A 27,808-nucleotide genomic window follows, 5' to 3' on the forward strand; every position below is an offset into this window, starting at 1 on the left:
CTGAGCTGCAAAATCCAAAAATCACTCCTTCCCTTCTGAGTCCTGCCATGCACCCAACTGGTATTTTTTGGTCACATGTGAGGCATTGCCGTACTCGGGAGAAATTGGGGCACAGATTTTGGGGTGCTTTGTCTCCTTCATACCTTCTGAAAATGACAAATTTGGAGCCAGAACTGCATTTTTGTGTAAAAAAAATAATTTTTCATTTTCACTGCCCACTTGTATCAAAATTGGTGAAACCCCTGGGGGTTTGAAATGTACACTATACCCCTAGATGAATTCCCTGAGGGGTGTACTTTGCAAAATGGGGTGACTTGTGGGGGGGTTCCACTGTATTGGTGCAACATAGCACCCACCATTCATTCCACCAAAATCTGTGCTGCAAAATCCAAAAATCACTCCTTCCGTTCTGAGTCCTGCCATGCACCCAACTGGTATTTTTTGGTCACATGTGAGGCATTGCCGTACTCGGGAGAAATTGGGGCACAGATTTTGGGGTGCTTTTTCTCCTTCATACCTTCTGAAAATGAAAAATTTTGAGCCAGAACTGCATTTTTGTGTAAAAAATGTAATTTTTCATGTTCACTGCCCACTTGTATCAAAATTGGTGAAACCCCTGGGGGTTTGAAATGTACACTATACCCCTAGATGAATTCCCTGAGGGGTGTAGTTTGCAAAATGGGGTCACTTGTGGGGGGGTTCCACTGTATTGGTGCTTGGGGGGTCTTGCTAATGCAACATAGCACCCACCAAAATTCCACCAGAATCTGAGCTGCAAAATCCAAAAATCACTCCTTCCCTTCTGAGTCCTGCCATGCACCCAACTGGTATTTTTTGGTCACATGTGAGGCATTGCCGTACTCGGGAGAAATTGGGGCACAGATTTTGGGGTGCTTTGTCTCCTTCATACCTTCTGAAAATGAAAAATTTTGAGCCAGAACTGCATTTTTGTGTAAAAAAATGTAATTTTTCATTTTCACTGCCCACTTGTATCAAAATTGGTGAAACCCCTGGGGGTTTGAAATGTACACTATACCCCTAGATGAATTCCCTGAGGGGTGTACTTTGCAAAATGGGGTGACTTGTGGGGGGGTTCCACTGTATTGGTGCAACATAGCACCCACCATTCATTCCACCAAAATCTGTGCTGCAAAATCCAAAAATCACTCCTTCCGTTCTGAGTCCTGCCATGCACCCAACTGGTATTTTTTGGTCACATGTGAGGCATTGCCGTACTCGGGAGAAATTGGGGCACAGATTTTGGGGTGCTTTTTCTCCTTCATACCTTCTGAAAATGAAAAATTTTGAGCCAGAACTGCATTTTTGTGTAAAAAAATGTAATTTTTCATTTTCACTGCCCACTTGTATCAAAATTGGTGAAACCCCTGGGGGTTTGAAATGTACACTATACCCCTAGATGAATTCCCTGAGGGGTGTAGTTTTCAAAATGGGGTGACTTGTGGGGGGGTTCCACTGTATTGGTGCTTGGGGGGTCTTGCTAATGCGACATAGCACCCACCAAAATTCCACCAGAATCTGAGCTGCAAAATCCAAAAATCACTCCTTCCGTTCTGAGTCCTGCCATGCACCCAACTGGTATTTTTTGGTCACATGTGAGGCATTGCCGTACTCGGGAGAAATTGGGGCACAGATTTTGGGGTGCTTTTTCTCCTTCATACCTTCTGAAAATGAAAAATTTCGAGCCAGAACTGCATTTTTGTGTAAAAAATGTAATTTTTCATTTTCACTGCCCACTTGTATCAAAATTGGTGAAACCCCTGGGGGTTTGAAATGTACACTATACCCCTAGATGAATTCCCTGAGGGGTGTAGTTTGCAAAATGGGGTGACTTGTGGGGGGGTTCCACTGTATTGGTGCTTGGGGGGTCTTGCTAATGCGACATAGCACCCACCAAAATTCCACCAGAATCTGAGCTGCAAAATCCAAAAATCACTCCTTCCCTTCTGAGTCCTGCCATGCACCCAACTGGTATTTTTTGGTCACATGTGAGGCATTGCCGTACTCGGGAGAAATTGGGGCACAGATTTTGGGGTGCTTTGTCTCCTTCATACCTTCTGAAAATGACAAATTTGGAGCCAGAACTGCATTTTTGTGTAAAAAAAATAATTTTTCATTTTCACTGCCCACTTGTATCAAAATTGGTGAAACCCCTGGGGGTTTGAAATGTACACTATACCCCTAGATGAATTCCCTGAGGGGTGTACTTTGCAAAATGGGGTGACTTGTGGGGGGGTTCCACTGTATTGGTGCAACATAGCACCCACCATTCATTCCACCAAAATCTGTGCTGCAAAATCCAAAAATCACTCCTTCCGTTCTGAGTCCTGCCATGCACCCAACTGGTATTTTTTGGTCACATGTGAGGCATTGCCGTACTCGGGAGAAATTGGGGCACAGATTTTGGGGTGCTTTTTCTCCTTCATACCTTCTGAAAATGAAAAATTTTGAGCCAGAACTGCATTTTTGTGTAAAAAAATTTAATTTTTCATTTTCACTGCCCCCTTGTATCAAAATTGGTGAAACCCCTGGGGGTTTGAAATGTACACTATACCCCTAGATGAATTCCCTGAGGGGTGTAGTTTTCAAAATGGGGTGACTTGTGGGGGGGTTCCACTGTATTGGTGCTTGGGGGTTCTTGCTAATGCGACATAGCACCCACCATTCATTCCACCAGAATCTGTGCTGCAAAATCCAAAAATCACTCCTTCCCTTCTGAGTCCTGCCATGCACCCAACTGGTATTTTTTGGTCACATGTGAGGCATTGCCGTACTCGGGAGAAATTGGGGCACAGATTTTGGGGTGCTTTTTCTCCTTCATACCTTCTGAAAATGAAAAATTTTGAGCCAGAACTGCATTTTTGTGTAAAAAAATGTAATTTTTCATTTTCACTGCCCACTTGTATCAAAATTGGTGAAACCCCTGGGGGTTTGAAATGTACACTATACCCCTAGATGAATTCCCTGAGGGGTGTAGTTTGCAAAATGGGGTGACTTGTGGGGGGGTTCCACTGTATTGGTGCTTGGGGGGTCTTGCTAATGCGACATAGCACCCACCAAAATTCCACCAGAATCTGAGCTGCAAAATCCAAAAATCACTCCTTCCCTTCTGAGTCCTGCCATGCACCCAACTGGTATTTTTTGGTCACATGTGAGGCATTGCCGTACTCGGGAGAAATTGGGGCACAGATTTTGGGGTGCTTTGTCTCCTTCATACCTTCTGAAAATGACAAATTTGGAGCCAGAACTGCATTTTTGTGTAAAAAAAAATGTAATTTTTCATTTTCACTGCCCAGTTGTACCACAATTGGTGAAACCCCTGGGGGTTTGAAATGTACACTATACCCCTAGATGAATTCCCTGAGGGGTGTAGTTTGCAAAATGGGGTCACTTGTGGGGGGGTTCCTAACTTTTAGCATCTTATGGTGCCTTGAAACCTACATGGTGCCTAAAAAATAATCTCATAAAAAGGAGGCTCCAAAATCAAGTAGGTGCTCCTTCTATTATGAAGCCTGTGGTTTGGTCACCGTGCACACTAGGGCCACATATAGGATATTTATGAAAACAAAAGAATTGGGGGAATCAATTTTTAGTCACATTTCTCTAGTAAAATGTACTGTGTTCCTTATAAAAATGTATTAAAATTGCAAATCTGCAAAAAAAAAGAAATTTTGAAATTTCACCTACACTTTGTTTTAATTCCTGTGAAACACCTAAAGGGTTAACAAACTTCCAAAATGCTGTTTTGAATACTGTGAGGGGTGCAGTTTTTGAAATGGCATCATTTATGGGGGTGTCTCACATACAAGTCCCTCAAAGTCACATCAGAACTGAACTGGTCCCTAAAAAAATCAGTGTTTGAAATTTTCTTGAAAATTTGAGAATTTGCTATTCATATTGTAAGCCTCCTAGTGTCCCAAAAAATTAAAAGGAAGTTGAAATAATGATGTCAACATAAAGTAGACATATGGTCTATGTTAGTTATTCACTATTTTGAGTGGTAAGATTATTTGTCTCACAAGCAGAAAATTTAACATTTTGCAAATCGCTAAATTTTCCATTTTTTCACGATATTTTGGTATTTTTCACAAAAAAACACAGACTGTATCGACCCAAATTTACCACTAATTTGAAGTACAATGTGTCACGAAAAAACAATCTCAAAACCACTGGGATAAGTAAAAGCAAAAAAAAGTTATCCCCACTTAAGTGAGACATGTCAGATTTGAAAAAAAGGGCTCTGTCAGGAACGCAAAAACTGGCTCTGTCAGGAAGGGGTTAAATCTAATCCTTGTTCATCTATCACATCTATTTTTTTGGGGGGGAAATGTCCAAAAAAAAGGCAATTCTAACGATAAAGAAAAAAATAATTTGACAGTCAGAGATGGCCCAGGCACTTTTCATTCCCCATCACAGACCATTGATGCGTGCATAAAGATCAGCTTTAATAGTTCATGTGAGGTTTTTTTTATTATGATTGTGAACAGTGTATGTGAAAGTAAACATCTATGGGCGATTTAAGAGAGGAGGAGGCCTGTGTGCAGCCTCCGCAAGCTGGCACCAACCTCTCTGCTGGGAGTAGCAGGGTCCGAGTACTAGAGCATCTTGGACCCTGCTGCGTGGCAGGCAATTTTTCTGCGATTTTTGCACCAGCAGCAGTGTGGAGTCTGAGCACTAGAGGTCTTGGACTCCATTGCTCATATAGACGTAAAAATGGAGAAGCGGACATTTTTACATCAATTTCTGCAGCGCTGCTGCATCTGTCACTGGACTGCGGAGGGTATTTTAAAAAAACAAGTGGGTGCACCCATTATAAATACACCACTGTGGACATTCCTGTCAATTGCCCGAATAACTAAATAAGTAGACAAGGAAGGTGGAGTGGGGAGCTACTCTTGCCTGATTTCAGTGGTGCACCTAGCAGTGGATCTGAAAAGTTATATTAATGCAGTAGGAGTCTATTGTAAACTCTCAGGTCTGCTGCATGCATCCACAGACAGTGCATTGGATCCACATGGTGACAGCCATTTGAGCAACCCTCAAGGCCTGTACACACAGGGCGATATTAGCCAGAATCGCTGACTAAACGGTTGCTGAGTGACCATAATCGCCAGTGTTTTCTAGTGTGTACAGGGCGATATCACTAGAACCGCGCTCCAGCAACCAGCCCTGTAATTGTCGCTGGAGCATGTGCCTTCAATTTTGAATAGAAATCACTGGTCGCTGGTGCACAGCTGCACTGTTCACCAGCAATTTCTAGTCAAAATGAGGTCACCAGCGCCTCCCCTGGACCCTCCCTCTCACGAGGACAGCAGCTGCCAGCGCACAGCACTCTGCACCCCACTTCTCACGCCGCACGTTAAAATTAAAATGGCCCCTGTCCTTTTATTCCCCTCCAGAAAGACTACCATTTCAAACAAAAATAAAACAGTTAAAAAAATAAAACAATTATCAAAAAAAGGTAAAACAGAAAATATTTTAAGACAGAATCGCTTGAGATTTTCAGTCAACAATCGCTGATCAAAAGGGTACACAGTGATATGGGCGCTGAGCGATATTAAGCCAAAATTGCTCAGCAACCAAATCACACTGTGTGTACATACATTAAGAATGCTCAGAATGTCTAACAAAAATAACCTGCAGTGGCCAGTGAATCTGTGTCTGAGGATGCCTGCTGCCTTGTAATCAGGCTGCAGCTTTCCCCACATTGCAACCGGAGCCGTAGCACTATTACAACAAGTGCACACTGCAGTGTATGTGCAATAAAGAAACCATCAGACAACTGACATCGGGCCAGTGGCATAGTCTGAATTAGGCTTTTCCGTGCAAGGGCATGGAAAGGAAGCCCAACCAGATATTGAATAAACTGGAGATAACAAACTTCCAACATTGAAAAAACGCAACACGTGTAATGCCCCTTTCCCACTGCAGGCTTTACACGGTAAAATGCCGTTTTTTTAGCCTTTTTAAACGGCTAGAGCTGCAGTGGGAAAGCTCCAGGTTGCTTTACACGGGTAACAAATACCGGTTTTTGTTACCCGTGTATAACGTGTAAGAGCCGTTTTTTCGGCAGTGGGAAAGGGGTAGCCCTTTACCCGTTAAAAAAAACAACGGCATGGGGTCCCCCCCCACTGTCGTAACCAGCACCAGGCTGAAGGAGCCGGGGCTGGTATTAAAAAAATCAGGAAACCCGACAAATAGGGGTTCCCTGATTTTTTACAACCAGCCCCAGGCTCCAGGTCCGGTTCCCGAAATACGGGGGACAATATGACTAGGGGTCCCCCGTATTTTAAGAACCAGCCCCAGGCACAACCAGCCAGCAGGGTAATGCCACAGCCGGGGGACACTTATTATATAAGTTCCCGCGGCCAAAGCATTAACCCTACCGACCAGTCAGCCTGGCCAGGGGCCCTGGGGGAGTGGGGACCCCCCCAATAAAGGGGTCCCCCCCCTCCAGGACTTACCTGACCAGGCTGAAGCCTGGTGCTGTCCTCGATGCCCCTGGGCGGTGGGCATCGAGCTGATGGTATGGTGTAAAAAATAGAATAAAAACCATTGTCTTTTACTGGTGAACTATGAGTCCCAGCAAGCCTCCCCCGCAAGCTGGGACTTGGAGAACCACAAGTCCCAGCCTGCGGGGCATTAAAGGGCCCGCTGGGTCTTGTAGTTCCACAGTAAAAGAAAAAGTTAAATAAACACACTGACACACGTGAAAAATAAAAGTTTAATACATACATAACACATACATACTAATACTTACCTATCTTGAGCCCGTAGGTAGCCCTGGTCCTAATGTCCTGGTCCGTGTCGGCGTCTGTATCCATGTCGGCATCCCTGTCGGCGACGGCGTCGGCGGTCCGGAGTCCGAAGAAATCCATTTGGGAAGCTGTGGAAGGAAACCATACTCACCTGTCCCAGCGCGACGTAGTCCAGGTAAGTTCTTTGCAAAAAAACAAACCGAACACCCGAACCAAGCGGACAGCCGCACAGTGTTTACATCGTGCGGCTCCGCCTCCCGAATGCCGCTATTGGCCGCCTTGCGGCCAAGGCGGCCAATAGCGGCATTCGGGAGGCGGAGCCGCACGATTTAAACAAACACCGTGCGTCTCCGTGTCCGCTTGGTTCGGGGGTGTTCGGTTTGTTTTTTTGCAAAGACCTTACCTGGACTACGTCGCGCTGGGACAGGTGAGTATGGTTTCCTTCCACAGCTTCCCAAATGGATTTCTTCGGACTCTGGACCGCCGACGCCGTCGCCGACAGGGATGCCGACATGGATACAGACGCCGACACGGACCAGGACATCAGGACCAGGGCTACCTACGGGCTCAAGATAGGTAAGTATCAGTATGTATGTGTTATGTATGTATTAAACTTTTATTTTTCACGTGTGTCAGTGTGTTTATTTAACTCTTTCTTTTACTGTGGAACTACAAGACCCAGCGGGCCCTTTAATGCCCCGCAGGCTGGGACTTGTGGTTCTCCAAGTCCCAGCTTGCGGGGGAGGCTTGCTGGGACTCATAGTTCACCAGTAAAAGACAATGGTTTTTATTCTATTTTTTACACCATACCATCAGCTCGATGCCCACCGCCCAGGGGCATCGAGGACAGCACCAGGCTTCAGCCTGGTCAGGTAAGTCCTGGAGGGGGGGGACCCCTTTATTGGGGGGGTCCCCACTCCCCCAGGGCCCCTGGCCAGGCTGACTGGTCGGTAGGGTTAATGCTTTGGCCGCGGGAACTTATATAATAAGTGTCCCCCGGCTGTGGCATTACCCTGCTGGCTGGTTGTGCCTGGGGCTGGTTCTTAAAATACGGGGGACCCCTAGTCATTTTGTCCCCCGTATTTTGGGAACCAGCCCCGGACCTGGAGCCTGGGGCTGGTTGTAAAAAATCAGGGAACCCCTATTTGTCGGGTTTCCTGATTTTTTATTACCAGCCCCGGCTCTTTCAGATTGGTGCTGGTTACGGAAAAAAGAATTTATTTAAGGCGCTAGTGAGAATATATGTGAATAAATTAATGGTAATGGCAACTGGAGAAAAGATATATATAACCAAAACAGCAATAGAAAGAGTAATGAAAGAAAGCAGTAAAAAGGTAAAGGTGATGTGCTTGCCTGTTGAAAAAAACGGGGTTAGTAAAAAATATGTTTACAGCCCTTCTTTGAGTAGTGGCGTTTTTTGTTGTAAGAGAAGGCAGCTCCAGGGATGCGATCTACAATGTCCCTACAATACCTTTTTCGTTGTATAGGATAGGGCAAGGCAGGTCCGTGATGTAGCGCTCAGATCTTGTTTAATGTCCCGGGGAGCTCCGTGCGGCTTCAGCGCGGCTTCAGCGATAAAACCGGAAGTTCGGGCAGCGTGTTTCCGGATCACGCTCCCGCCATCCAACGCGTTTCAAGTGTTCCCACTCTTTGTCAAGGATGATGCTCTCTTGCAGGAGCTGGCTTTTTATTGCATAAAAACTTTATTTAAATGTTTAAAAAGAACACTTCTATTTTTCGTTTATCGGAAGTGATCACAGGAAGTAGTCATATTTCCAGCGGCAAGCACATGTTCTGTTAGAAAGGGAGGAAAACAAGGGAAAAGAAGGGAGAATCGAAAGGGAATTGCTGTTTATAAATATATATACATATATGGAGGTTATTTTTAGGATTTCTTTAGAGGAAGACATTGAGATCTATGTCTATGTTCAATCCTGATGGGGTTAGCGTTTTTAGTTCATAGATCCATTTTGTTTCACTTCGTCTTAGCTCTGTGACAATGTCTCCGCCTCTCCAATTGGGGATGATTTTTTGGATCACTGTGAATTTTAATGTCGAAGGATCTTTATTGTGATGTTTCGCGTAGTGGTCTGACACACTGGGGTTTATTCTAGTTCATTCTTTCTGACAAAATCCTTCTTAGATGGACAAAACCATGTGCACTGCAGGGGGGCAGATGTAACATGTGCAGAGAGAAATAGATTTGGGTGAGTTATTTTTTTTCTGTGCAGGGAAAATACTGACTGCATGATTTTACACTTCAATATAGATCTCACTTTGAAGAAAAACCCCACCCAAATCTAATTCTCTCTGCACAAGTTACATCTGCCCCACCCGCAGTGCACATGGTTTTGTCCATCTAAGAAGGATTTTGTCAGAAAGAATGGACTAGAATAACCCCCACTATGTGTTGTCAAGCCTCTTTTAATGTTGTAAACATGTTCTGCCAACCTGGTCCGCATTTTTCTTTTTGTTTGGCCAACATATTGATGTTTGCAGGGGCATTCTAGAACATAAATGACTCCTGTTGTTTCACAACTGGTCTGTTGTTTCAATTTATATTCTTTCATGGTTTGGTTTGATGTAATGGTTTGTATAGGTTTTGTTATTTTCTTATTTGTTGATTTGCATCCCATGCAGTTTAAACATGGGAAGAATCCAGGTGATGTTGTTTTTTTTATTTTGGTGATCTATGGGTATATAGCTTCTTGTAAGTTCTTGTTTTAGGGTTGTGGCTCGTCTGTATATGATTTTTGTTTTTTGGGGGATGATCTGATGTAGTTCTGGGTCCAATTGGAGTACATGCCAATGTTTGTGCAAGATATCCTCAACTTGTTTGAAATTGCTGCTGTATTGTGTGATAAAGGTGACTTGGGGGTCGAATTCTGTTGTTGTTTTTTGTTTGTACGTGATCATTTGTTGTCTGTCCATCTGCTGTATTTTTATTCTGTCTTCTTCTAATTTTGTTTCTTCATAACCCTTTTTCACGAATTTCTGTTTGGCTGCTAGACTCTGTTCGTTATACGTTTCTACTTCCGTGCAGTTTCTTTTTATTCTCCGGAAGTTTCCATTGGGGATATTTTTCACCCATTTGCGGTGGTGGTTGCTGTTATGCGGTAAGATGTTATTCCCGTCTACCTCCTTGGTGTGGGTTCTGGTCAGGATTGTGTTTTCTTTGATGAATATTTCTAAGTCTAAAAAGACTACCATCTCCTTGCTTGTTGTTGTAGTGAACTCAAGGCCGTAGGTGTTCGTGTTCAAGTGATTCTTGAAGAGTTCTAGGTCATTTTCTGGACCATCCCATATAAAGATGACATCATCTATATAACGATGCCAGCTTATCAGGTGTTTCTTGTAGATGTTATTGGTCCAGATTTGCTCGTTCTCCCATTGCGCCACAAACAAATTAGCGTATGACGGTGCGAAGGAGGTCCCCATCGCAGTACCCCAGACTTCGCAGACCTCCTTCGCACCGTCATACGCTAATTTGTTTGTGGCGCAATGGGAGAACGAGCAAATCTGGACCAATAACATCTACAAGAAACACCTGATAAGCTGGCATCGTTATATAGATGACGTCATCTTTATATGGGATGGTCCAGAAAATGACCTAGAACTCTTCAAGAATCACTTGAACACGAACACCTACGGCCTTGAGTTCACAACAACAACAAGCAAGGAGATGGTAGTCTTTTTAGACTTAGAAATATTCATCAAAGAAAACACAATCCTGACCAGAACCCACACCAAGGAGGTAGACGGGAATAACATCTTACCGCATAACAGCAACCACCACCGCAAATGGGTGAAAAATATCCCCAATGGAAACTTCCGGAGAATAAAAAGAAACTGCACGGAAGTAGAAACGTATAACGAACAGAGTCTAGCAGCCAAACAGAAATTCGTGAAAAAGGGTTATGAAGAAACAAAATTAGAAGAAGACAGAATAAAAATACAGCAGATGGACAGACAACAAATGATCAAGTACAAACAAAAAACAACAACAGAATTCGACCCCCAAGTCACCTTTATCACACAATACAGCAGCAATTTCAAACAAGTTGAGGATATCTTGCACAAACATTGGCATGTACTCCAATTGGACCCAGAACTACATCAGATCATCCCCCAAAAACCAAAAATCATATACAGACGAGCCACAACCCTAAAACAAGAACTTACAAGAAGCTATATACCAATAGATCACCAAAATAAAAAAAAACAACATCACCTGGATTCTTCCCATGTTTAAACTGCATGGGATGCAAATCAACAAATAAGAAAATAACAAAACCTATACAAACCATTACATCAAACCAAACCATGAAAGAATATAAATTGAAACAACAGACCAGTTGTGAAACAACAGGAGTCATTTATGTTCTAGAATGCCCCTGCAAACATCAATATGTTGGCCAAACAAAAAGAAAAATGCGGACCAGGTTGGCAGAACATGTTTACAACATTAAAAGAGGCTTGACAACACATAGTGTGTCAGACCACTATGCGAAACATCACAATAAAGATTCTTCGACATTAAAATTCACAGTGATCCAAAAAATCATCCCCAATTGGAGAGGCGGAGACATTGTCACAGAGCTAAGACGAAGTGAAACAAAATGGATCTATGAACTAAAAACGCTAACCCCATCAGGATTGAACATAGACATAGATCTCAATGTCTTCCTCTAAAGAAATCCTAAAAATAACCTCCATATATGTATATATATTTATAAACAGCAATTCCCTTTCGATTCTCCCTTCTTTTCCCTTGTTTTCCTCCCTTTCTAACAGAACATGTGCTTGCCGCTGGAAATATGACTACTTCCTGTGATCACTTCCGATAAACGAAAAAAAGAAGTGTTCTTTTTAAACATTTAAATAAAGTTTTTATGCAATAAAAAGCCAGCTCCTGCAAGAGAGCATCATCCTTGACAAAGGGCCTTATTTTGGTTCATTCTTTCTGACAAAATCCTTCTTAGATGGGCAAAACCATGTGCACTGCAGGTGGGGCAGATGTAACATGTGCAGAGAGAATTAGATTTGGGTGGGGTTTTACTTCAAAGTGAGATCTATATTGCAGTGTAAAAATAAAGCAGTCAGTATTTTCCCTGCACAGAAACAAAATTACTCACCCAAATCTAATTCTCTCTGCACATGTTACATCTGCCCCCCCTGCAGTGCACATGGTTTTGTCCATCTAAGAAGGATTTTGTCAGAAAGAATGAACCAAAATAAGGCCCATGGAGTGGGAACACTTGAAACGCGTTGGATGGCGGGAGCGTGATCCGGAAACACGCTGCCCGAACTTCCGGTTTTATCGCTGAAGCCGCGCTGAAGCCGCACGGAGCTCCCCGGGACATTAAACAAGATCTGAGCGCTACATCACAGACCTGCCTTGCCCTATCCTATACAACGGAAAAGGTATTGTAGGGACATTGTAGATCGCATCCCTGGAGCTGCCTTCTCTTACAACAAAAAACGCCACTACTCAAAGAAGGGCTGTAAACATATTTTTTACTAACCCCGTTTTTTTCAACAGGCAAGCACATCACCTTTACCTTTTTACTGCTTTCTTTCATTACTCTTTCTATTGCTGTTTTGGTTATATATATATCTTTTCTCCAGTTGCCATTACCATTCATTTATTCACATATATTCTCACTAGCGCCTTAAATAAATTCTTTTTTCCGTTAAACCACAGTATTAAGGCCGCTCAAAAATCCTAGCGCAGTCAAACTTATAAATATCATTTGGTGCTGGTTACGGCAGTGGGGGGGACCCCACGCCGTTTTTTGTTTTTTTTAATTCCCCCCCCCCCTATCTTTACACTGCTTAAACGGGTTTTTAAACGGGTAAGTGTGAATGTGACAAAAACAGCTTTTAAACGGTAATTTACCGTTTAAAAGCTGCAGTGGGAAAGAGTCTTATGGCTCTTACCCGTTTAAAGACCCGTTTAAAAAAAACGGGTCATTACCCGTGTAGGCAGTGGGAAAGCAGCATATAGGTGTGGACAATCTAAAACTGCTATCAGCAGTTATGATGTAGACATTGTTATAATGATGACAGGCAAAATGTGTAAACATTCTCAGAATGGCAACAGGGGAAAATTTAATTTTCACAATATCAATATTAGGGTTAGGCATTAGAAAGTATAGCAGAGAAATAAAAACTTGAACGCGAGTATTGGAAGTTTGGTCTGGAAGTAACAGCAACATGAGGACAGGGAAGATATCGCTACAACTACAGGAATGATAGGTTGACACTATAGATTGTAAGCTTGCGAGCAGGGCCCTCCTACCTTTTGACTGTCTGTAAATACCCTGTTTGTTGGATCACTGTCTCCATTTGTAAAGCGCAACGGAATAGGCTGCGCTATATAAGAAACTGTTAATAATTTTTATTTTATTTTTTAAACTATGGCATATTGACACTTCACCACTGTATGACAATATCCATATTCTTATTTTGACATTCTAAAAGGTCAACATATAATACCCAACCTGTCAAAATGTCGACATTGTGCTGTTGACATTGATAGTCATCCTTTTTTCTACATCCCTCACATAATACACACATTTATCTAGGAATACAAGATGAAAAACTAAAGGCCAATACACACTGGGCAATTTTGAGCTGAAAGCGTCTTAAAACACCTAGTTTGAGCAGCTTTAAGCTGAAACCGCCCAGTGTGTATGGTCCAGCGATGAGCGGTGATGCGCGCTCACGTATTATCGCCGAGAAAGCCGTTCATATGCTTGTATCACCAGCATATGAGCAACTTTGTGGACGGCTTTGCATAGCACTGCACTATGCAAAACTGTCCGCCCCTGCTGACAGCACTGGGCAGGGGGAAAGCGGTTCAGGGTGTATGCACTGAGCGGCTTTCCACCCCAGCGATGACAGCAGCAGCAAAATTGCCCAGTGTGTATGGACCTTAAGAAAACAAATAAAATAAGCAACATATATTGAATACGAAATAACACACGCATAAAATAAAGCAACAGCATGGCCAGCTGGGGGATCATCTCTACACAAAGGCAACTGTTTTTCCAAATTTTAGTTTTTTACCCGAGGAATGTATATATATATTTTTTTAAGTGCTTTAGGTCTTCCTGTTGTTATGAGGTAACCTATCTTCTAATGAAAGAACTATCTCCATAATATGATATAGCTGAATCCAGTTTGGGATGAATGGTAACCATTTTAGATAGTCCACACATTCCAACAGACACACAACCAATAATGGTTATTCCATCAAGATTAATCTCTATTTAGTAGATACACACTGAACACTCCTAGTAGTATGTTCTTCAGTCAAGGGTACCTGCTCAGGAGACTCAAGGTGCGCTGCTGTAATACAATAAAAATAAACACTAGCTGCTGTCTACATATAAAAACAGGAGAACAGGAGGAACTCCATTAAATATCATCCAAAGGCATTTGTTAACTAGCTGTCTATATGTCTCTAGAATGGCCCTACCACAATAGTGGCTAGATTTCTGAATGTGAAACATGTTTATCAAAATCTATTGCTCATCAAGAAAACTGTATTGCAACCACAAATATGAGGCATATTTTACTCACAAAATGAGTTCCCTGGTTACGCCATCTACAGCTGGCACTTTCATGCAAAGTTCTTCCAATATATTCATCCATGGAAATGGTCCTGGGAAATTCTGCAGAACCTTGTAAGCTGCCAAGAATCCATGTGAACTAGTGCCCAGCGCTTGTAGTAGAAGACGACCAGCTCTCTCATAGCCGTAGGTTGGGGAGTCCGCCATTACAGTTGGAAACTCTGAGCATTAAAAAGCAACATCGATAACCTAGTTCCATTTATTCCTGTAAGTGAAATATTGAGGTTAGACTTATCAAACACCTGCAACATAACACGTACTTTATATAAAACTTGAAAAATCCTTATTTTAACACTAGAAACAAACAAGAACCTAATTATTGCAGAAGCACTGTGTTTTGCAATAGATTCAGAGAAGAGGTTTTAACCCAATTAAAAAAAGAAACCTTGTTCTCTCTTTTACTCTACTATGGGATTGTAGCCAATGATAGGTACGATAACAATATCATGCACAGGGGCGTAGTGCCAAAATTTGCGCCCCCCCCTGCCAGATAATTTCGGCGCCCCCCCTCCCTAAATTTAGCGCTGCCCCCGTTCTTACCATGCCTCCCCCGCCGCGTCTGTATTCCGCCGGGAGTCAGGACCGCATATCTACTAATCTGCGTCCCGGCGCCTGGCGTCAAATGTCCATTACAAAATGGCCGCCTCCTTACAGCAGACCGTTTGTAAGGATGCTACAGGAGGTCGTTGCTGCCTCCTCTAGCATCTTAAAAAACGGTCTGCTCTAAGGAGGTGGCCATTTTGTAATGGACATTTGACTCAAGGAGCCAGGCGCCGGGACGCAGATTAGTAGATATGCGGTCCCGACTCCCGGCGGAATACAGACGCAGCAGGGGAGACAGCGGCCGGGGCACAGCAAGGGGTGGAGTGTAGTGGCCGGTGCCAGAATCCGACGTTCACGCAGCCCCCGCTCCCCCAAGCAGCAGCGGGGGCTGCCTCACGCTATCTACGCCATTAATCATGCATATCGTTTAGTGTGCACAAAATATATTGTTAATGCGCACGACCCTTAAAACATATGATCTAAAACAGCGGTGGCCAACCCATGGAAACATTTGGTCTGTCAGTTCAAGTGTTTGTTTCAAATTGAGTTCGTCACTAAAGCCCTTGCCAACCATACAGCTTTGAAAGTGAAGGACTTATCTTCACTTTCTTTAACATCCCATCTTAAACAGAACTCCTATCTTAGTAAATTTCTCCCAAAGACTCTATTTTGACTTCTGTACAAAATGCTTTCTGCTGCCACTTTTTCTGAACCGCAAGAAAATTGATCATGGCAAAATGGATTGGTAATGCTCAGGGAGATTGATAACATATCTTGGATTAACCCTTTGGGTGCCAAGTGAATTTGTCAAAATTGGCGTGAAAATTGCCAAGCAAATATTTTTATTCATTATAATGACCTGTAATGTTTACCTTATATAGGAAATAATCTTTTTTTACACAGCATTTGTGTACACAACATTTATACACATAACATATGTGAGCGGTGTCGGCATTTTTAGGTGATATTTTGCGCATTTCTCACAGAGATGTTGGCACTCAAAGGGTTAATAATGCCTCATAGGAACTGCAATGAAATGGATTCACTGATCTAATTAACCCTTTGAGTGCCAATGGAATTTGTCAAACAAGGTGTGAAAATGGCCAAGCAGACCTTATTAATCCTTTGAGTGCAAACATTGCTGTGAAAAATCCTAAAAAAAATATGTTAAAAACGCCAGCGCCGCTCACAGCAACTATTATTTTTTTGGGTGCAATATTTAACTAAAACTTTGATTAATTGACTAGGCTGTATTTGTATTTATTTATAATAAAAGAACAGTCGCTGTGAGCGATTCTGGCATTTTAAGCAGATATTTTGAGGATCGCTCACAGCAACATTGGCATTCAAAGGGTTAAATAAAAATGTGCTCCCTTTTTTTCACTTATTTCATCAATCAAAGAAATGAAAATCTGAACCAACTCCTAGGCAGTGGGCGCTGGGCTGATTGTATAAAGAAAGATAAAACATATGGTATGGTGTTTTGTAGTAGAACTACAAGCCCTAGCAAGCCTCCTCCGCATGCTGGGAATTGGATAACCACAAGTGCCAGCATGCGAGGCATTACTGGGCATGCTGGGGCTTTTAATCCCACAACAAAACCAATACCCAAGGAACAGACCCAAACACATAATAAAGTATATGGTGCATGGCCTACATCACAAAACTTACCTGGAAAGACTAAAATATCTTATCATGTATAGTTTGGAGCAGAGAAGGGAAATGGGGGACATGATAGAAATCTTTAAATATATCAAGGGTTTTAACATAGTACAGGAGGGAAATGTTCTTCAAAGGAAAAGAAGTAATAGAACAGGAGGACATGCACTGAAGCTGGATGGAGGTAGGTTCAGGGGAAATGTTAGAAAAAATTACTTCACAGAAAGGGTAGTGGATAAGTGGAATAGCCTCCCATTAGAGGTGGTAGAGGCTAAGACAGTAGAACAATTTAAACATGCTTGGGATAGGCATATGAATATCCTTACAAAGAAATAAGGCTCAAAAAGGGTTGAGATTACCTGAAGGATAAAAAAGGGGCAGACTAGATGGGCCAAATGGTTCTTATCTGCCGTCAAAATTCTAGGTTTCTATATTTTTATTACACACTCCATACATAGTTACCTATTTTGATCCAGTAGGTTAGGTCCTCTTCTCCAGTAGAATCCATAGGGTACCTGTGAAAAAAAATGTATACTCACCATCCCTCCGGCTATGTATGTATAGTGCTCACACTAGGTTTGTTTTGCAGGGCACTGCGCCCTGCCCATTTTTAAATTTGAAAATCCACCCTGCATTTAAAAATGTACTTGACACCATGCTGTTGAAGTCCAGTCCTCTGCTAAGAGCGTCTGAAAGAGCTGACATGCTACACATTACACAACTCAGAGCAGCGTGTAAGCCCCTCCATCCGCGTCCTATCCCCCATCTGGCACCTCCGCTGGAGCTGACGGCAGGACCCTACTGCCGCCAGCAATAATGACAGGCACCCCTGCTGGTGCTAATGACGGGACACACTACCGACAACGCCAATGACGGGACCCGCTGCAACCATCTCCAACTGTGAAGATACAGGCTGTGCTTGGAAAATGAAAGTTGGGAGATGACTGGCTGCTGCTTAATACATCTGCCCCTGTGATAGGAGGCTGGTATTGGTCCCAGGTGGTATGGGGGTTCCTTCTCATGTTAAGCAGGTAGTTCCAGCATCTGCCAGAGGTGGTGCTGTTGAGCGATGAGGTCATAATGCAAAAGAGCTTCACGGTAGAGATGGGCAAAACGGCTCTCTGAGCGGACCCGGGTCGGTCATCGAAAAGATCTAGATCCTTTGGGCGGCTCTGCGGCTCAGTTTGTGTAAAAAAGACAGTTATTTATGGTTTGAGTTAGTGTACCATACCTCCCAACATGACCCTTTCCAGGAGGGACACAATGCTCTGTTTCTGGACTTCCCTCTTAATGTTTGATTGTTATTACCTGTGTGGAAACACCTTTCTTACCCATTTACCTGTTTAGGACAGGTAATAGCAATCATTCGTTAAGAGGGAAGTCCAGAAACAGAGCAAAGTCGTAGGTCAGAGATGGGGAACCTTTGGCCCTCCAGCTGTTGTTGGACTACACATCCCAGCATGCCCTGCTACAATTTGCTATTTGGCCATGATAAAACTGTTGCAGGGAATGCTGGGATGTGTAGTCCAACAACAGCTGGGGCCAAAGGTTCTCTAACACTGACCTAGGTGGTGCACTTAACATAGATTGTTATCCACAGTATTAGCCCATAGAATCTATGGTTTTACACAGGGGAAATTGACTAATAATTGAATAGCCCTGCGTGGTAAACAAAGTAGATAATTGAATATTGAATACGTTGGGTTTGCCCCTTATATATCTCAGGGTCCCTTCCTGTGGGGCTACCGGTCGTAGTACTACTACTACAATTAGCCTGTAGCCCCTCCCCTTGAATATCTCCCCAATAGGCCCTCAGCATTTCAGGCATACACGCCGCCGGATACGGCAGTAGGGGGAGGTGGAGTCTGACATTCTGTGGCTCACTGTACAAATCAGGCCTCCCTCTTGAAGACCCCTTTTCATTGCCAGTTTCGGGAGGGAGGAGGGGGTCCCTATGATATAAAAATAAAAGTGTCTACTCACCCATTAAATACAACCATTTCCCTCATGCCTACCTATATACTTGTACAATGACAAATACAGGGAATAATCCTTTGTGAGGTGGTGTCCTGGGCTATTGATCATATTGGGGCAATTTATCAATTTTGAGGGCGCAGGGACAGGGCTCCGAAAGGAGCCCGTCCCTGCGAAGCCCTAACCTGGAAGCCGGGGGGTCAGACCCCCGCTGACCCCTCTCATCCGAGCCGGGCAGTGCGATGTGTAGGCATAGACTACAATGGGCTATCGCCATCTCAGAATGGCGGTAGCCCAGGGGTGCGAAGCCGGGCTGCCCGATGTATCAACATCGGGCAGCTTCGCATCCCCCATAGAAACCTATGGGGATGCGGCCGGCGGCGCTGAAAGGGGGATCGCAGCAGGGATCGGAGATTCCTGCTGCGGTTCCCTGATGATACATTTAGGGGATACTGGCTTACTAGAGTAGAAGATACCATGTCTCTGTTACATGTACAGCTGCTAGCCAGGGAGTACACGGAGGGTGTCAGAAGGAGAAGAGGAGCTTACAGCGGGATGTGGCTCCTTAAAGCGTTCTGTACATTGCACATTTTAGAGAAATGTAATGACATCATCTCCAAGCGCCAGGCCCGCGGTGATCCCCGCCGGGACCACTGATCGCCATGCTGGGGACAGCCCAGCACCAAGGTAAGCTGCTGGGCTGCCCCCAGCCCCCGTGCACCCCTCCAGCCATCGTCCTGGAGGTGAATGGATGCCTCACACCGGCATCCATTCACCTCCTCCGCTGCTGTCTGCTGAATATAGCAGACAGCAGCGCAGGCTGTCTGTGCCCCCCTGTCCAACCTGCGGATGCTGTGGTCCCCCATTGATGTAAATGGTAGCCGGGTCGGATGACCCAGTGTACCCATTTACACCGACTGCCCTCTACCCAGGTCATAGTCATGTTCTACCCAGGTCAGGACCTGGGGAAACGGTCGTTTGGTCGACTGAACTAGGTCGACATTAGGTCAACAACACTAGGTCGACATGCTGAAAGGTCGACATGGTTTTAGGTCGACGTGGTTAGTAGTAGTAGTACGTTTATTTATAAGGCGCCGCAAAGTGTCCGCAGCGCCGTACATAGCAAACAAAAAACAAATGACAAGGTAACATACAGGGTGTGTTGAAAAAGTCGACGTGGTTACAGGTCGACGTGGTTTTACGTCGACATGGAACAAGGTCTACATGGTTATAGGTCAACATGAGGAAGGTCGACAGGTCATACGGTCGACATGGGGATTTTTACTGTTTTTTGAGCCGACATGTGCCGACAGGCGGTATTTCATGCCCTACCATCCACTAGGGCATGGAGTGAGATTATAATAGTGTGGCGAGCGAAGTGAGCCACTGTGCCCGAAGCATTGCGAGCGATGCGAGGGTCCGATTTCACTTCCAACTGTGTTGACATTCGGGTCAAAAAACAGCGAAAACCCCATGTCGACCTTATGACCTTTCGACCTTCCTCATGTCACCCTAACGTCCATGTCGACCTAAAACCACGTCGACCTTGTTCCATGTCGACATCTTCCCATGTCGACATTTTCCCATGTCGACCTTTCTGCATGTCGACCTAGTGACTGTCTGATGAACAATCCAGTTCCCAGGACCTGGGTAGAAGTCCCGTGTAAAGGGACACGGCGTGTCCCATTTACACTGCCGCTGACCGGGGTCTGACCCGCTGAAGACCCGGGGTTTTGCGGCGGTGTAAAAGGGGTATTAATTTTGCTCGTTGCCAAGGGAGACTAAATTAGCTTATTGCCAAGGGGGATTAAATTTGTTTATTGCCAAGCGGGACTAAATTTGCTCATTGCCAAGCCTCCCCCCCCCGAAATGAAAGTTAAAAGAAGGCCCCCTCCCCCTCCAAATTAAAGTTAAAAGTACTACACATCCCAGCAAACACAGATCTAGTAAAAAAAAAAACAACCATGTGCACTGCCTAACTAAAGTCTGTGTGTCTGTGAGAATGTGTGTTCATACTTCTACACAACTTTCTACTAGTAGAAGATGGTGTGAAGCAAGCTTGCAATGCCTCTGCTGAGTCTGCTGTTGACCTCCTTCAGGGCTTCAAGAAGAATCTAGATCTGCACTTGACACAGCAGCAGCACAAGCAGGCTTGTTTTTCTATTCACTCAGTCTCCAATTAGAAGAAAATATCTCAGCTGCCAAGGGTGGCAGTGCTGAGCTCAAGCAATGCATTGTATTGTGGGCAATGTAAAACGAAACTGATCCGGATCGCCATTTTGGGATCAGCGGCTCACTCGTTCTTTGGAGGGAGCCGTTCAAAAGAATCTCTACTTCACGGCCAACAGAGCTATGTTTACTTGTGCGCAGGCCTGTGCCTGGGAAGCAAGGCGCTACAGCTTTGAGACCCACCTTGTCCATGATAAGCTTTAACCTATAAAATATTATTATTATTTTTAAATATAGACAAATAAATAAATAGAAAAAAAAGTTGTAAATGTAGAATATAGGGAAAAAATAAGCTACATCAGGATGAAGAGGTGATCTACAGATCCTGGGACTTCCCAGACACTTCTTTTTTATTCCTGACAAAAATAAAAAAATATATCTCAAATCACACAACTCTTATAATCTATATCTCTATATTTCCCATGGTGTTATTGTCACTAGAGCTGCTACATACTGCTGTATTTACATCTCATGTTCTATTAGTTTAGCTTAGCAGTTGTGTTTTACATAATCACTGGAATTAATAGGATATAATAGATGGTGTTCCCTCTTCTTTTTTTCTGGGTGCTGCACCCTGCTTTTTTTTTTTTTTTTTTTTTTTAAACCTCCAAATGCACCCTGCCCTTTTTGTGTGTGGCACTGTGCGCCCTTACGCTGCCCCCCCCCACCACGCTGACATGCCGCTGAGAACTTTCGGTGTGTTTCATCATGTGTAATGGGTATTACGGTGTGTGCCATAATGTGTAATGGGTACTATAGATTGTAAGCTTGTGAGCCGGGCCCTCCTACCTTTTGACTGTCTGTAAATACCCTGTTTGTTGTATCACTGTCTCCTTTTGTAAAGCGCAACGGAATATGCTGCACTATATAAGAAACTGTTAATAAATAATAAAATATTAACAGTGTATGCCATCATGTGTAATAGGTATTATGGTGTGTGGTATAATATGTAAGAGGTATTGCAATGTGTGCCATAATGGGTCATTGTCATTACGACAGAATATGTAATGGGCACAGCCAGAGTACGACCATGGTTTGATGGGCGTAATCCCAGTGCAGTGTGCAATCTTTTATATATTTTTTTTACTAATGTAAATTTCTAGTATAAAATGTGCCCTGTCTGGTGGTCAGCACACTGCACTAAAAAAATCCTACAGTGAACACTTTATGTATGTATGTATGTTATAAAATTATACTGTATTATGTGTGTGGGTCAGCACTTTGGGAATTAGTTCTGTAGTGGGACTACAAGTCCCAGCGGACCCATTGATGCCTGCTGCATGCTGGGACCTGTGGTTCTTAAAGTTCCAGAATGTGATTGAGTCTTGCTGGCGCATGTAGTTATACTACAAAAGCCAATGTCATATGTTTTAGCTTTTTTTTAACCTTTTATTTAATCAGCCCGGCACCTTAATTGGGGGGGGGGGGGAAGTCCCCCACTCCCCCGGCCAGCAACGGTTGTCATGTTTTGGCTGTGGGACCTTATTTACTAAGTGTCACCGCTGGCTGTTGGAGCCCGGTACTGGTTTATGAAATACAGGGGGGACCCCTACTCCTTTTGTCCCCCGTATTTTGGGAACCAGGACCAGCTCGAAGAGCCCAGGAATGGTTATACTCGTGGGAGGGGGGGGGGTGTTTATTTAATTATTTCTTTATTTTGTACAGAGAAGCAGGTTTTAGCACAATACGGATGAAAAATGTGTTGCATTTTCCGTTCGTATTTTCTGCTGAATGCCGAATCCAGCAGTATGAATGATAGTACATGAGCACACCACCGTAGAACTCATGGCCATATACAGCCTAATTCTATCTATTCTAATTTGTATAAGTACACATTCCTACATTCAAATTCTGCTAAAGTTGCTGTTTGTCAAAACGGCAAATCAGCTGAATTCGTCTGATAGTAAATCACCTGAACAGTTCATCCTGGCCATTTTTAAAATTAAATGGGTACAAATGGGTGCATTCGTACAATAGTGTTCATTCTAGCACTCGCCATCTTTGAAAACCCATGCAGTTCCTCTTCCCTGCCTGGGGGTGTCGCTGTCTGCTGTAGTGCTTCTAGCACAGTGTGGTCTGTAAATCAGCACTGATATCCAAACCAGACCTGTGCTAGAAACACCACAGCAGACAGCAACACCCCAGGCAGGGAACAGGAACTGCATGGGTTTTCAAAGATGGTGGGTGCTAGAATGAACACTTTGTACCCATTCGATCTTAGTAAATTTCCCCCACAAACTGACTTACGTACTATCTAAAGTCCAGTATGACAAAATAATCACACAACACTAGACTTTCTCCAGTGAAGCCCAAGCACATATGACAGATTAAGGTGTTCATTGTTTCTATATAAAATTACATTTGAAGGCACTCACCTTTTGCAGAAAATATCACATTCTGAGGATATTCATTTGATTTGTGATTTCTGCATACAACCTATGTCTTTAGAGCACAGCTCAAGCTGTGGCTTCTCTATGAATTGCCTCTTACTGCATGGAGCTGCCTTATTATTGTGTGGGTCCAATATATGCCATGGGTCTTCAGGGCGTGGAGTGGTTTCTGTGTTTAATAAATGGAAGGAACACAGGCACACTAGTTATAAAACAATAAATAAAGTATTTTAAGCTGATAACTCATCTACAGCTATTTATATAGGTTAACACTACATTAAACAATAACAGAACTGTCCATAACTTCTATAGCTGGTATTAATTTAAATATTTTTTTTTTAAATGAAAGAAAAAAAAAACTAGTGCACACACGGCAGGATATGCCGTGAGATGCGAGTCCCGATAAATGTAAAAACCTGCATAATAACCAAAAAATGCACTTTACACATTATGCCACACACCGTAATGCCCCCGACACATTATGCCACACACAGCAATGTCCAATATGTTGCATACATACCGCCCAACACTGGAGAAGGGACATTTTTTTTTATATCCAGTGATCAGGGGACTTCATAAAGGGAGAGGACTAATAACTACGTACCCAGGGATGAGGGGCTTAGAATAGGAAGAGGACATATAGAATACCTATGCATCCATAATATACAGGGAGAACACTAGTAGAGCGCTCCATACAGTACAAATATATTCAGTTATGTGAGTGATCTGTACTTGAATTCTGCAGTGAGTGATCTGTATTTGAACTCTGTACGGAGAGAAGACAATGTTCAGTACAGAAGCTGTTTGGCATGCATGTATTTGGACATGACAATGGTATGTGGGGCACAAAGGAAATTCAGTTGCTTTGAGTGTGGCACACAGGGATTCAGGTATGCCCAGAACTATGATTGGTACATAGGGATGCCCGGTGTTGATTGGGTGACACACAAGGATGCCCCGTGCTGGGTGGCTGACACACAGAGGCTTGAGGATGCCCAGTGTGGTGGCTGGCACATGGGTATACCCTGTGGTGGGTGGCACACAAGGATGGGAGAAGGCCCATGGTGGGTGGGTGGCACAAAGGGATCAGAGGATGCCTCATGGTTGATGACACACAGGGATGTGGAGGATGCCCCATGGTGGGTAGGTGGCACACAGGGATGAGGAGTATGCCCAGTGGTAAGTAGGTGGCACACAGGGATGGGAGGATGCATCTTGTGGGGATGAAGTTACGATGCACCACTGTATGGAACACAGAACAATGGTGGTGGGCTTGCTCACCCTGGGTGTACTTGATGCTGCCATTCTCCCAGCAAGACACATATCCCCGGAACACTGTTCAGCCCGGACCTCCTACTCCTCAGCCCTCGGCTGTGAAATGTGACCCAACCACATTGATGTTCGCATCCAGCAACCTCCCTCCAGTTCCTGAGATGACTGCAGTAGAGGTCCCGAATGGCAGCGGCTCCTCCATGGACACTACATAGGCAGCAGCAGAGCATTCCGTCTCCTCCCCCTTCGGCGGCAAGTCTCCCTCTCAGAGACCTATGAGGAGGCGCAGAATCTCCCGCTTTCGTCGCAAGAAAGTGACCTCCGGCTGCAAAGTGAGTCACTTTACAGCTGGAGGTCACTTTCTTGTGGCGTTGACCTCCTGCCGCCAAGCGAGAACCGCTACATGGCAAAAACGAGCGGCAAACACAATCATGTCAAAGGTCAGACGAGCTACCACAAATCACCGGGCAAGCTACCCGTCGCTCGAGCTACCCTGATTATATAGTGCAGATCTACACTATATAGTCTTGGCTACCCTCTCTATTTCACTAGCGATTTGCGCTCACACGGGAGCGCGCATCAGCAGCGCAGCGGGATCGCAAGCCCTAAAAAAGCATGCGAACTGCATGCGATATGGCTTCCGATGTTCACTATATTGGCAACATCGGAAGCTATATCGCCCCGTGTGTAAACACTATTAGGGTGAAATTTAATAGGATGAGAGATAGCGAAAATGAGAGATTTGGGAAGAAATCTCCATTTTTTTCCGACCTTTCAAGAGCATCCCCATTAGCTTTGGGTGTCTGTGACAGTGGAGATGTTGAAGGAGAGATAGCCTACCTGTATTGTATGATCTGGTACATTAGGTTTTGTTTTTTTACAACATCCCCAGGCCATAAATCGAAGCTGTAATCTCTCACTCCCCATTTATTTTGGATACGGTCACTAGGTCATCACAACTGAAGGTCGGCATAGGTTATGTTGACAGGGACATTAGGTCGACATGGGGAAGGTCAACAGTCAAAAGGTCAACATGGTTTTTTTCTTTTGAGCCGACAGGCAAGGGGATGTGGTGCACTTTTTTAGTGTCCAGTTCAACTGTATCAACATTCAGGTTAAAAAAAGGTGAAAACCCCTATGTCGACATTTTGACTGTCGACCTTCCCCACGTCAACCTAATGATTGTGTCAACCTAATGGCCCTGTCGCCCTTCATGCTTTGTACACCTGTCTGTCTATTTTATGACCCATACCTCTCTCTCCTCCATCTTCACCGATTCCCTCCCTCCCCCCTACCCGGGTGGTAGAAGCTCCGGAACAGTTTGATGACCGCTGTTCCAGGGTCCGGTTTTTACCCGCTGCTGATTTGTGTTACTAATTATGCACAGAAAACTCCACGAATCACACTCACAGCGCTAACAGCTTCTGTACGGCCACTAGTTACCACTGGTCCTCTTCTGAGTCCTGAGTGGAATCCAGACTACTACCGCTATCCAGGAGTCCCCGAGTTACTTCCCGGGCTTTGCTGCAGAGCACATAAGTAACAGCGCCACCCAACAAACAGGCGCGCAGAAATCGATTGCAAAGGGCTGCGGCAGTGCTGGGTAATCGAACCAGAGATTCTAGATCGCTGCAGCTGCTGCAGCACTCCCCTGGTCTTTAAGTTACAACTCGTTTGCTGAACAGTAGTAAGGGGGGCACATTATTATTATATTCTGCAGTGGGCTGGCGTGGAACGGTACAAGAGGCTTCTGTATGTTTGTGTCATCGTAGAAACGCCCCCACTGTACAATTTTGAGATTACCAGTGAGTCACGAGGTAGCGATAGACATTGGAAAAGGGAGTGGATGGGTGGGCTTCTGCCATTGAATCTTTTTCTGCGATAGTAACTGGCCATCGCATCAAAAAAATTCGATAGAAAAAAAATTGTTATGATTTGTGCATGTGCAAAATAAGCCCTTTGGGTGCATGCACTACTATCATTAGCATTGCCAAGCATGCGCAGAAGCACTCCAGGGGGGTGCAGGACCATCAAGTGTTTACCATTCAATGATGGCAAACACCAAAATGCCACCATCGAATGCTAAAACAAAATCATCGATGGTTATGTCCGTCCCTACTACAAGGGCGCTATTCAACGCGAATTACAAAAGTCACATGGGGGCCAATGATGGTTGCCATCGATGGCAATTCGGCAACTGGCCATCGATAGTGCTAAACTATGCAATGGATGACCATCGATATTTTTACATATCGATGGTCAACTATTGTGTTTGATTGATTGGCCTCTGGGCCAATCAAAACACGGGGGGGCAGGGCTTTGTGGGTGACAGGGGGCAGAGCTATGTTCCGTGTCCTGGCACTTAAAAAAAAAAAAAAGCAAAACATTGTTTTGCTGTTCCATCAATGGAGGGAAACCATCTGGTTCTCCACCATCGATGGCAAAAGTATTCAACACCGGTCATGAACTATCGATGAACCATCGATGATTTCAAATCATAGATAGTCGATGGCCATCCCTAGCCAGAACTCCCTCAATGTGACACGTCCAACGTTTCTCTGCAGGTCCAATGCTCCTCTGCGGGAAACGCCGCTGCAACCTCCTCTGCTGCCTTAGCCTCCACAACTAGACCAACCATCGCAGCCTCCTCCGTGGGATCTGCCGTCTCAGCCACCATGGGACCTGCTGCTTCAGGCTCCACGAGACCGCCCTGCCGCAGCTGTGGGACCCCAGCCGCTGCTGCCTCCTTGGTACCCGTGGTTTCCTGGCACTGCCCGTCGGAAACCCTGCTGCCTTAGGCACACACACTTGTACTTGTAGTGAAGAAGGGAAGGGTGCAGGCAAAGGCGTAACTACCATAGGTGCAAGGGGTGCAGCTGCTATGGGGCCCAGAGCTGAAGGGGGCCCATCTTTCCTGTCTAAGTAATATGTTTTACATACATTTATCACCATCAGTTGCTAAATAGGGGGCCCTTACTTTTGCTATGGGGCCCACGAATATGTAGTTACGCCCCTGGGTGCAGGGTTCGGGTGTGGATCGTTTTATCGACCATAGTTAGGTCGATAGTCATTAGGTCGACAGGTGGGAAGGTCGACAGGGTTCTAGGTCGACATGAGTGAAAGTTGACATGGGATTAGGTCGACATGGGTTATGTTGACAGGTCGTTAGGTCCACATGGGTTTTTCCACAGTTTTTTGACCCGGATGTCGACATGGACACAGTTGAAAGTCAACCACAGCCCCTCACATTGCTCACTTCGCTCGTGATGCTTCGGGCATGGTGCCTCGCTGCGCTCCGCACACTATTTTATTCTCCCACCACACCCTA

At 44.4% G+C, this 27,808-nt stretch overlaps 1 protein-coding gene across 4 annotated transcripts in view; it reads right to left on the reverse strand.

The window, feature by feature from the left end:
• Window positions 1–26,197, reverse strand: part of FANCE (FA complementation group E) — a 49,555-nt gene extending 23,358 nt beyond the window's left edge. Inside the window, exons 1-4 of one of the 4 annotated variants that reach the window (XM_083173121.1) lie at window positions 24,857–25,864; window positions 24,490–24,799; window positions 23,194–23,377; window positions 14,364–14,618 (exon numbers count right to left, since the gene is read on the reverse strand). In XM_083173121.1, coding sequence (XP_083029247.1) covers window positions 14,364–14,560 — 197 coding nt within the window. In that variant the 5' untranslated portion in view covers window positions 14,561–14,618; window positions 23,194–23,377; window positions 24,490–24,799; window positions 24,857–25,864. Of the gene's footprint in view, window positions 1–14,363; window positions 14,619–23,193; window positions 23,378–24,489; window positions 25,865–25,890 lie in introns of those variants that run through there. The other 3 variants (XM_083173123.1, XM_083173119.1, XM_083173120.1) reach the window with 3 other exon arrangements.
• Window positions 26,198–27,808: the final 1,611 nt, after the last annotated feature.

This window comes from Crinia signifera, chromosome 2 (assembly GCF_055691185.1).
Source record: "Crinia signifera chromosome 2, ASM5569118v1, whole genome shotgun sequence".
Classification (NCBI taxonomy): Eukaryota; Metazoa; Chordata; class Amphibia; order Anura; family Myobatrachidae; genus Crinia; species Crinia signifera.